The sequence below is a fragment of the Astatotilapia calliptera genome, chromosome 11, assembly GCF_900246225.1.
Source record: "Astatotilapia calliptera chromosome 11, fAstCal1.2, whole genome shotgun sequence".
In the NCBI taxonomy this organism is placed as follows: domain Eukaryota; kingdom Metazoa; phylum Chordata; class Actinopteri; order Cichliformes; family Cichlidae; genus Astatotilapia; species Astatotilapia calliptera.
In genome coordinates, this window is record NC_039312.1 from 22,846,984 (window position 1) to 22,857,948 (window position 10,965).

At 41.6% G+C, this 10,965-nt stretch overlaps 1 protein-coding gene across 3 annotated transcripts in view; it reads left to right on the forward strand.

Moving 5' to 3' along the window:
• clstn3 (calsyntenin 3) overlaps positions 1 to 9,083 on the forward strand; it is a 30,823-nt gene extending 21,740 nt beyond the window's left edge. For all 3 annotated transcript variants that reach the window (XM_026184357.1, XM_026184358.1, XM_026184359.1), the window contains 6 exons: positions 3,674 to 3,900; positions 4,031 to 4,192; positions 4,666 to 4,811; positions 5,597 to 5,732; positions 6,870 to 7,054; positions 7,212 to 9,083. In XM_026184357.1, the coding sequence (XP_026040142.1) occupies positions 3,674 to 3,900; positions 4,031 to 4,192; positions 4,666 to 4,811; positions 5,597 to 5,732; positions 6,870 to 7,054; positions 7,212 to 7,361 (1,006 nt within the window). In that variant the 3' untranslated portion in view covers positions 7,362 to 9,083. The remainder of the gene's footprint in view (positions 1 to 3,673; positions 3,901 to 4,030; positions 4,193 to 4,665; positions 4,812 to 5,596; positions 5,733 to 6,869; positions 7,055 to 7,211) is intronic.
• Positions 9,084 to 10,965: the final 1,882 nt, after the last annotated feature.

Here is a 10,965-nt window from a genome sequence, read left to right on the forward strand (position 1 = left end):
ACGCCTCGGCGGTGATAAGGACTGACGTGTGATTAAAGAGGCGATTACGTAATGAACAAGGTGTCTCAAAACAAGCGATAACAGGGAATATCTTATCTCTCTTATCCATTCAGCCACCCAGTAACTGCTTTGGTAAACGAAATCTTTGGGGGGGGGGGGGGGGGGGGGGGGGGGGGTTTTAATCGTTGTTCTTTATTGTAAAGCAGCCATTAAATAATTACCCAAATGGAAACGTTATCTTTACTATTTGCTGTAGATGTTGTCGTTGATATGCACAACACACCGCTGCTCAGCTCCTGCATAGTCCGCCTGAAAAATAACCCACATCGGTTCAGTGTTAATCATACTGAGTCACCTGGCTTGGAGATGAAAAGCACACAAACTCTGTTTCCGGGTCAGTGCTCCGCTGTGCTTAACAACTGTGAACCAGCTCCCAGGCTTTAGCAGCCACTTTTAGCTGATGAAAATTTAATTCAGTCAGGCAGAGCGGCACATATACTTGGTGGTATATTGTGAATTTATACTCAAAATAGCGTCCTTCCTGACAAATCCCATCTGATCAAACTCTAGTGCAGATATCCCTGTTGCCGTCTTTATCGGCTGCTGTTTTAGACACTTGTTTATAAGATTATCATCGTTATCAGACCAAGAGTCACACTGGAGATTATTTTCCCCAACTAACTGCTTTTAAGTTCCCAAGGATTCAAGGTCATGCACAGATTTTTTTTCCCTCTTAGTTTCTGCTTTAGTGTGCTGGAGTTGTTTATATTTTTTCTTTACTGGAGCATGTTTTATTGCGTGTGTGAAGATTAGACTGATTTGAGGCCAGGAGTTACCCAGATGGCTGAACAGCAGGCCCTTCTGGAGAGGCTGATAGAAGCAGCTGCTCCCTCTGATAGCGGAAATATAACACACAGACACACACACACACACACACTTACGTGCAGCTTAATTCCCTTTCAAATACGATGCCGAATTTTAGTGCAGATGAATAAATATGTGTTATCAGTCTGCCATACATCTGATTTGCTCTTCTTTTCTGGCAGGAAAATTAAATTTGTAAGAGCGGAGCCGCTGAAGTTTGACATTTGCTCTTTTTTTAGTGTCACAAACAGACAGAAGTTAACACGGCTGTGGTGGAAATAGCAAAAGGAGATAGCTGTAGATTTAGATGTTTTTGACACAATCATTGTGACTCAACACCAGGCGATCAAAATGTCAGGACAAGAGAACAAATTCAGTCGTGCAGCAGCAGAGCACACCAAGGGTTGTAGAAAGGTGGTGATCACTAACAGTAGATCTAAGAGTAGGAAAAAAGTGTGGCACAGTCTGTTTTATTTTATTCCCATGGTGCTTCACTCTTTATTGATGTCGAGGAAAGCCCAAGCCCAATGTTCACCCAAGACATCAGTTCACACCGTGCACATGGAAATGTTGCAAAGTTGAAACAGTAAAAAAAAAAAAGATCTTGGTGTTATAGTGACACTTTATGCAAAGGAAAAAAAAATACTTATTTTAGTTAAATTTGTGTAATTATAAAGCTAATTCTTAGCTACAATTATCGCAGGGCGCAAAGAGCTTGTTGTTTATTTCTCTAGAGGTGTGTGAGAGAACTACTGCATGAGTGAAGTGAAAGAATACTCTGTACAATGTCTGATAAATTGTCTTAACTCCTGCTACTAGAGTCTGCATCAGTAGTGTCCCAAACCCTTGGGACCTCGACTATTTTTTGTGAATTTCACTTTTAAAAAAACATCCCCTGATCAGTAAGAAGTCCACAACTGTATGGTCAAAAGAAACAACTATGGCCTGAAAAAAAAAAAACAGGACACAGTGACATATTTAAAAATGACAGCAAAACTCAGACTTCTTACTTCTGCCCCATTAAACTGTACTGAATGGCTCAGTCGCACGGCTCAGTTGCAACTAGGAAACGTTAGTAGTTTCTTACTGCATTGAATGTTTTTGCTAGAAACCAACTGGTTGCCCATAGAGTGAACATGCAGTCTCCTTTAGTCAGAGGGAAATGGTACAGGTTGCCTTCATGGAGGCAACCTGAGTCAGAAGGTTTGCAGTCTAATTTATAAAAGCAGATGAGCAAAACTTGTTAATGACACTTTTCTTTTCAACAGAGGATTCGATTGAACTGGTTGTATTCTAATAACATTTGTCTAAAAATAAGGAGAAATTTCTGACTTTTTGTTTCAAATCTGAGGTTCCTGCTGGACTCTGAATAAAAGGCGTTACTTTGAGTTTCTGTGTATTTCAGTTGCAGATTTCCTATTAAAAGAGAGTTTGTCCTTCCCCCTGTCACCAAGTGCTTCCTCATTGTTGGTGTTTTCTGTGTATTACTGTAAGGCCTTTATCTTGAGGCAACTGTTATGATTTGGCAAGATATGAATATTATATTACAAAAAGATTACATTTCAGATCACATCCAGTTGAGAATTCATGGCAGACTCACTCTGTCTTATTGCTGGTTTGTTGCAATTTGGACACACCAAAGTTTCTTTGAATACAGCAACTGACTGCACGTGGTCACAGATCTGTTCCCCATCTTCAAAGAAACTATTTCAGTGCCAGCGAGAGTTCGATGTACACATTCACAATAGTTGTGGCCATGCTGCAGTCTCCAGTCACTGTTTCTCCTACAGTGACTGCAACATTAGGGAATAAACTACATCATTTTGACATGAGGTAGGCCTCAGTCGCACAGGTCTAGAGGGATGGTCGTTTACCCTCTGGCAACCATAGATCATAGGCAAAAGTCTGTATTTCCCAGCTGGTTTATGGTTGTTTCTACTTCAAAGAGGGTGATGAGCTAAAAACCTCCTTTTGAGGTCTTTGGTCACTAGCAGATAGTCCCAATCGTGTGAACAATGCCAACTTGTCTGTAAAAACTCACAAGCACCACTGAAACTTGACAGTGTGACACAAACCAAGAACAGAGCATGTTCAGCTTCAAGTAAAAGTTGTTGTGCCATTCCCCTGCGAATGGTGGTTTCGAGGGGTTGCCAACCGGCCTCTCAGCCTTTGTGACTGAGACCTTTGTAATTACTGATGTTAGTGGACTGAAAAGTCTCAGCTGCATCTCTGCATGATTTAATTTAACTAAAAAGAAGCAAAGTCATGTTACACACAAATTTGAATCACAGCCTCTTCACTGAATGTTCAACAGCCTGAAGACTTCTAAAAAAAACGAGGCACACTTAATAACTGATGGAGGTTTAATGTCAGTAAAGGAACCTTGACTCTCCACCTGAACTATTGGCAGTCAAGGTGCCTTGTGGGTAATGTAGGCATTGTGTTATGTAGCGCTGAAAGAAATTGTGGAATAAAAAAACAAAAATATATCTGGATCTGATGCATCTGTTTAGATATTTTTTTAAAAAGTGTTGATTGTCAGTCTGACAGTGTTATCCAGGGAGTACTCCATAACCAGTGACCTGTGAGGATGATGGGCAGGAATGTGTGAATCAAATCTCACTGAAATACAAAATATCTGCCACATGGTGACACAAAATGTGAGAAGATATCATCAAACTTAAGATTCATCCTCTGTAAACCAGGCCACTACCTGCAGAGATATTTGAGTCTGGACCAAAGCAGTGGAAGTTTATTTAGCATACACCAACGACATTACCTCCCTCTTACCCTTCTGACTTCCTGACAGATGTTTCAACGAGGAGAGCTGCCTGTCCCTGAAGCAGCTCGAAGGATACTTGGTGGTTCTTCAGCCTGACGCTCCTCAGATCTCTCTGTCTGGGGTTGGGCCGCATCTGGCCCGTCCAGCTCCTGAGTTCGAAGGTCCCCGCGGCGTCCCTCTCTTCCCCGAACTCCGGATCGTCTGTTCCCTGTCTCATGCTGTCAACACAGCTGCACAAGGGATGGAAGGTGGAGGTGAGTCACCCGTCGTCTCTAGTCTGATTTAAGGAGATTTAACAGCAGATTCTGTAGTCTGCACACATTTCTGTCTGAAAAGCGTTAATTGTGTCATTATTTGAGTTTGACCTCCAACATTGTCTGCTAGCTCTGATGTCCGATGCTGTCGCTCACACTTTGGATGGCTGTGAGGTCCAACCACTGGGGGAGGAGCTAAATCCAGAGAGAGAGGAGCTTCTGGTAGACATGGATGTTGTGCGAGAGAGAGGACTAGAAATCATCAATACTACTGCTTATATTGCCATCACAGGTACAGCTGTGCATACACCTCTGTTTTTAACCAGACCTGCTTTGATTAGGTATGAAAAGTTAGGCAGACTTAGGGCCATAAAACCATAATTTATTAGATAATTTGAATTTAGTTGTTCCCATGTCTCTGTTTTAATGTTCCTCATATTAGCATTTCACAGTTCAAACTTAACCTTCTTATTGGTATAACTTGGTTTATGTCACAGGAAAGGAAAACACGTCATAGCATTGTGATTCAAATATTGCTAAGTCTTGATTGGTGCCAATCCTTATAATAAAAAACCCTCATTATAATTAATATATTAGGTTGCCATGAAGTTTAAAACAAAAGCTAACCATCTGATAAGAGAGAGCGACTAATCAGTCACTCCTTTTTAATCTCCTCCTGTTATTTCTCCTTTGTCTCTGCATTGACTTCTTGTCTTTATTTCTGTGCTGTCCTTTTTCCTTTGTTTGTGTTTTGCACCTCCACAGGTGCTGAATCTATCTCTGTGTATGAGGACGTCCTTCGCTCTGTCCGCTACCGACTGGCTAAAGGCTCAGCTCGCTTTGAGAGACGATTCCGCCTGTCCTGTTCTGAGATGAATGGCAGATACACCAGCAACGAGCTGACTCTGGAGGTGAAGATAACCATCAGCCAGTCACATTAGTCTTTGTAGCTGTCAGAGATGACAATGCCAAAGACTGATGGTCACGTAACATCTGAAATGACATAAAAAGCTTGTCTGTATCATTACATGCACACACCGTTGTAATTCAGGTTAGACCTACATTCTTACAGTTTAAATGAGCCACCACCAACAGCCATATTTGCTGTGGAGAAGCAGGGACTTGCATGATTTTGCCTGTAAGGCAGCATTAGGAGACGTGTGCTCACAATTTGGTGCCAGATGGCTGGATGGCAAAGGACAACATTACTGTTTTTTCCTTCCGGGTGGACGTGTACCAGTAGCTCTGATATCAAATGAAAACTGTGGATAAGGAGTTACTGCTGACCATTCTCCACTGACTTCTAGTATCAACGAGGCATTTTCTCCCAGAGAACTGACACTTATGGTTGTGTAGGAAAACTCCAGCAGATCAACAGTTTTTGTAATACTCGTCTGTTGGGCACCAACATCCATGACAAATTCAAAATCACTTCATCTTTCTTCCCCATTTTGATGCTCGGTTTGAACTTCAGCAGGTCGTCTTGAGCATGTTTGCGTACCCAAATGAGTTGCTGCCACGTGATTGGCTGAATATGTATTTTATTTAACAAGCAGTTTATCAGGTGTAGCTAACAACACCCGAGTGTATGTTCCAATGATAACTGCAATTGGAGATGTTGTGAGGGAGCAACGCAGTTTAACCACACAGCCAGTGAAGTCATTCTTTCTTCTTCTCTGTTTTTAATTCTCTGTAGGTGAACTTCCTCCACTCTTTGGACAGTCTGTACCACCCATCCCACCTGCTCGCTTCCCAGCAGCAGTTCCTCCATCCGTCCCACCATGCTGGAGAGTTGAGTGGACACACCCTACCTAATCCACATCGCAACTCAGGTGACATTTCTGGGGTTTTTTTTTAATAGCACCTTTTTCAGATGTCTTAAAATCTTTCAGCATGAAAGATAAAATAATGTTGAATACCAAAACATATAAGTAATTAAAACTAAAGTAAATATAAATTGGACTTAAAAACAGCCCAGTGGGTACTTTTTCCAATATTTCTTTTAAAGGTGACTAAGATCTACAAAGATGTTACAATTTAATAAAAAACAATGGCAAAAACACTTCCTACCTTAATTAAAGTCACAGACACTAAATCACACTGGTGATAAAATACTGCAGTAGTTTTTGAAAGTCTGTCCAAACACGCAGACCTCTGAATGTAATCACCAGGATTTAATCTATATGATGAAAGAGCCTTTGGATTTGGTTACAGATATAATGTGTAACCTAATCCGGTGTCAAACATCTGGCCTGGGTGCAAATTTGGCACCGTTTCACGTATTTTGCACCAGGAGCATTTTGTTCCAAGTTGTTAAGGATTGAGCAAGTCATGAGAGTGGGTTAAAGTGCTGTTTTATCCATTCAAAGGTCTGAATCATCATGGCTTTTGTAGACGTCTTACTGACACAAAGGCTTTTATGTGATTTGCCACAGCAGGATTTCTTTCTACAATGACAGTAGACTGACTGAACGTGAAAAAAATTGAGACATCTTTGACTTTTTCTTTTTTTTTTTAAAACACCTCGGGCTATTCGTCATCTATTTTGTAAATGAATGTTTCGTTGTAGGGTGTTATGTAATGGTTTTACTGCTCCAGCCCTCTTGAGATCAAATTAGCCTGTGTTTGAACCATAATCTAAAATGACTGTACGGCACCTGTATAGTTTTAACATTTAGCAAACAAACTTAATTTTATGACTATGAACAAAATTAGGTTGTACATATGGAAGTGAGCATTTAAGGCAGGAGGACAGCACACATACACATGACTCAGAATTGAACTACAGTGCTCCCCATGTACCCCATCCATCGCATGTTTTAATAATTCTGAAGAACAACAGCCACACGAGGCATTGGTGCCCAGGTAGTTGTGATCAGTTAATTGCTGTGGGACTTTGTTGTTTCAAAGGGTGATAATTGGAAAATTGTGGTGTGATTCTTTAATCTGATTGCTCTATTTTATTCCAGTGGTCCCAGGAGCAGCCACCGTCATCATAATGGTGTGCGTAGGTTTCCTGGTTGTAATGGTGATCCTGGGAGTTTTCCGAATCCGCTCAATCCATCGCCGTGGTGAAGGAGCCAGAGGCGGGGCTAAGGAGGGCAGCAGTCAATGGGACGACTCTGCGCTCACCATCATCGTAAACCCAATGGAGGTAATAAAGATGTTTGATTTTCATTCTTTGTCTTATGTTGCCAAAAGTGTTTGCTCGTCTGCCTTCACACGCGTGAACTTTTCAGAGTATTCCCTCCAAAAAAAACAATAATTATTGATGTGATCACACTTCTTCATCCACTTCTTTTTTCCCCCAGTCCTACGAGTCTCGTATGGGCATCTCTGCCGACACGGAGGGCGAGGGGGAGGAGGATGAGGAGGTAGCAGAGTCGCCTGACGACGCGAGCGATGACCAGCGAATCATCATCAAGAAGGAGGGCAGAGACGGCAACGCCCGTCGCTACTGAGCCACATGTATCTCTGCACCCGTTCTCATGGAAACCACAACCCAGCTCACCAGTCACACACTCCAACACTTTTAATATCAACGAACGACTAGTATAAGGAATGTAAGCTTACAAACACGACGCACAATGCAGTCACCGTAATACTCCTGACACCCAACGCCATATGTGACCTACAGCCGACAACAGGCTGCCTCCACCTAAATGTTCAGTGGCACAATGTATACAGCTAATGTAATTTAACCACCTGATTAAACCCCACCAAATTTGTATGTGGTGCACCAGTGCTAAATCACAAAATGGTCATGTGTCTGTATAGTGTAATACTGGTTGAATAAGACTGTTTTGTTTAAAAAAAAAAAAAAAAAAAAGTAATAATAAGATTGTATTCTATCTTTTGTCTTCGAACACAGAATGAAATCTTTACAAAATGGAAACAGGGACAATTTGTTGCAACATGTAGGCCTCGAGTAGATCTGTAGACACAAGCCTCGATCCTGACACATCTGTTCATTAGACTAACCCGAGAAGTCTGCACAAGCTCTTTTCTCGCTCTTTGCATCCTCTCCTGACGCATTCCTCGGCCAAGTCCAAACACAGAGTAAAGACAGTGGGGTCAGACATCACGGGGTCACGTATTCATGATAAGCTTGCAGGTGTTTTGCTTTTGTTTCTGTGAGAACACTTTATGTTTTATTAGGAACTTATTTAGCGTCCACTTCATCCTTAACCCAAGCTGGCACTTCTGCAGCTCTCCAAGAAGGCAGACTGAGAGCCGCTCGGTGTGGTTTCTACTTCAAAATCGAGTCTTCGTAAAGTTTCAGCTCGTGACACAAAATGACAAAACATCACCTCGTACAATAAAGCTGGTGTAACCTGACCTCTGAGCCCCCCCTCCCACACACACACAGTGACCGCTGCAATGCCTCTAAATGACTCTGACTGCACTGTTTGACTCACTGCACACTGCTCTTACAGTAACTGCAAGACGCCACATGCACACACAAACAGAAACACGCAGACACACTCCATAACGCTACCCGTGCTGTTTCCAGAATGTCCGCTCAGCTTGGGCAGTTTTGATTGTATTGATTGTAATGAATTTTCTGTACATACGATGATGACTATTATGATATTATTGTTATTACTATTATTATTGCAGCCACTCTTCTCTTTATCTGCACATTTGGAGAGAAAGCTGATCATCATTTACTTTTCCCCATTTGAGTAATCACCCTTAACAGCATCGAAAAACAGTATAATAATAATAATAATAATAGTAGTAGTGATAAGGATGATAATCCCTGGCTTGATGAGTGTCTATTAATTTGTGTGTAATATTGTTGTAATTTAAGAACTTGTCGATATCACAGAAAAAGGAGGGCACATTGTTGTGATACCAAGAAGCGTCTCACTCATTTCATCTCGCGCACTTCTTGCCGATTATTTTTCACATTTCAAAATATTTCTTTATTATTTCTTTTTGAATTTGATTTCCACCACATCCGGTATTTTCGGTTTAATGAATGTACAACCGTGTGCTACTCCTCACCTTTCCCTACCCCACCGCCTTTTCCCTTCACCTCTCCCTCACTGTCCCTCTGTGTCTCTTGCTGTCCGTCTGTGTAGCCTATCAATGTGCAGTGCTAACGCTGTCAGTAAATAAAAGCCTGTTGTTTTTGAGTGTGATGTTAAGAAGGAATAAACATTGCATTGATTAAGAAATTATATTATTACTATGTTACTATTCAAACATTACCTGTAATTATTGATACAATGACAACATGGAATATCCTGACTAATTGTTATTGAGAACTGTCGGAAAACATTGCGAAATTCATAATAAAAACACTATATGACGTCTCCATGAGAGGGTTTTCTTGGAAATAACAATATTGTAAGTATGACTTTGCACATGAAATTTAACCCTGAAGATTGAATCTTATATTACAGATTATGATATGATTATAAAATCTATTGTAGAACATCAGCATAACTTTGTGCTGAAAATTGGGGGGGATCAAGATCTCTGTCTAAATAAATAAATAAATAAATCTGGGTAAATTCCCATATGATTAAACATGCAACTATTTTGCTGGTATTAACCGAATTGAGTAAAGAAAATCAACAGCCTATTTATGCAAGATAATTTATAATTTTATTGGGGGTTTTTTTTGGTTGGGTCTGATTATCGGGGGGGGTCATAACCCCCCTAACCCAACCGCCCCCAACATGTCTGGCTGGATAACCACAAGGTTGTGTGATGAGCCCTTTCCTCTACTCCCTCTTCACCCATGACTGCAGACCTGCCGATGGTTCTAACACCATCATTAAGTTTGCAGATGACACCACGGTGATTGGCCTCATCAATGACAACGATGAGGCCGCCTACAGTGAGGAGGTGGATCGTCTGGCTGAGTGGTACAACACAAACAACCTGCTGCTTAACACTGAGAAGACCAAGGAGCTCATCGTGGACTACAGGAGGAATGCTGACCCACATCCACCCATCCACATTAAGGGGACGGCTGTGGAGCGTGTGAGCAGCTTCAAGTTCCTGGGAGTCCACATCTCCGAGGATCTCACCTGGACGACCAACTGCTCCAAGCTGGTTAAGAAGGCTCACCAGCGCCTCTTCTTCTTGAGGACTCTGAGGAAGAACCACCTGTCCTCAGACATCCTAGTGAACTTCTATCACTGCACCATCGAGAGCATCCTGACCAACTGTATAACAGTCTGGTACGGGAACTGCTCTGCCTCGGACCGGAAGGCGTTGCAGAGGGTCGTGAAAACTGCCCAGCGCATCGCCGGAGCACCACTTCCTGCCATAAAAGACATCTACAGGAAGCGGTGTCTGAAAAGGGCTGGGAAAATCATCAAAGACCCCAGTCAACCATCACATGGACTCTTCACCCTCCTGCCCTCTGGGAGGCGCCACAGGAGCCTCCGGACTAAGACCACCAGGTACCGGAACAGCTTCTTCCCCACAGCTGTCAGACTCCTGAACTCTGCCTCCTGACATCTGACTCACATTAAACACATGGACTGGACATACACACACCCACAACCACCTACACACACCCACAACCACCTACACACAACTGTACCCTCAAACACACAATAATATGGACTGAACCACCACTCACAACCACTAGCACTTTATATAGCCTCTGTAGAAATTATCCACATATCTCACTTATCTTAACTGCACTACTGTATAGCTCTGTGTAAATAATCATTCTGTTCAATACGATAATTTTTAATTCTACAGCTGTTTATAACCTGCATAGTTCACATTTCTGTATAACTATATATCTCATATTTCTGTATAGTTTTTCATATTTATATCCTGTACATAGTTTATACTCACTACAGCCTGTACATTCTTATAGTTATAGCATATTCATAACATACCTCGATACCATGTACATTATAACATACCATAATAGACCCATTTCTGTAATATACTTACATATCTATATTATTGCTAATATATATTTGTAATATATCTGTATCGTGGCTAAAGCACTTCTGGATGGATGCAAACTGCATTTCGTTGCCTTGTACCTGTGACATGTGCAATGACAATAAAGTTGAATTCTATTCT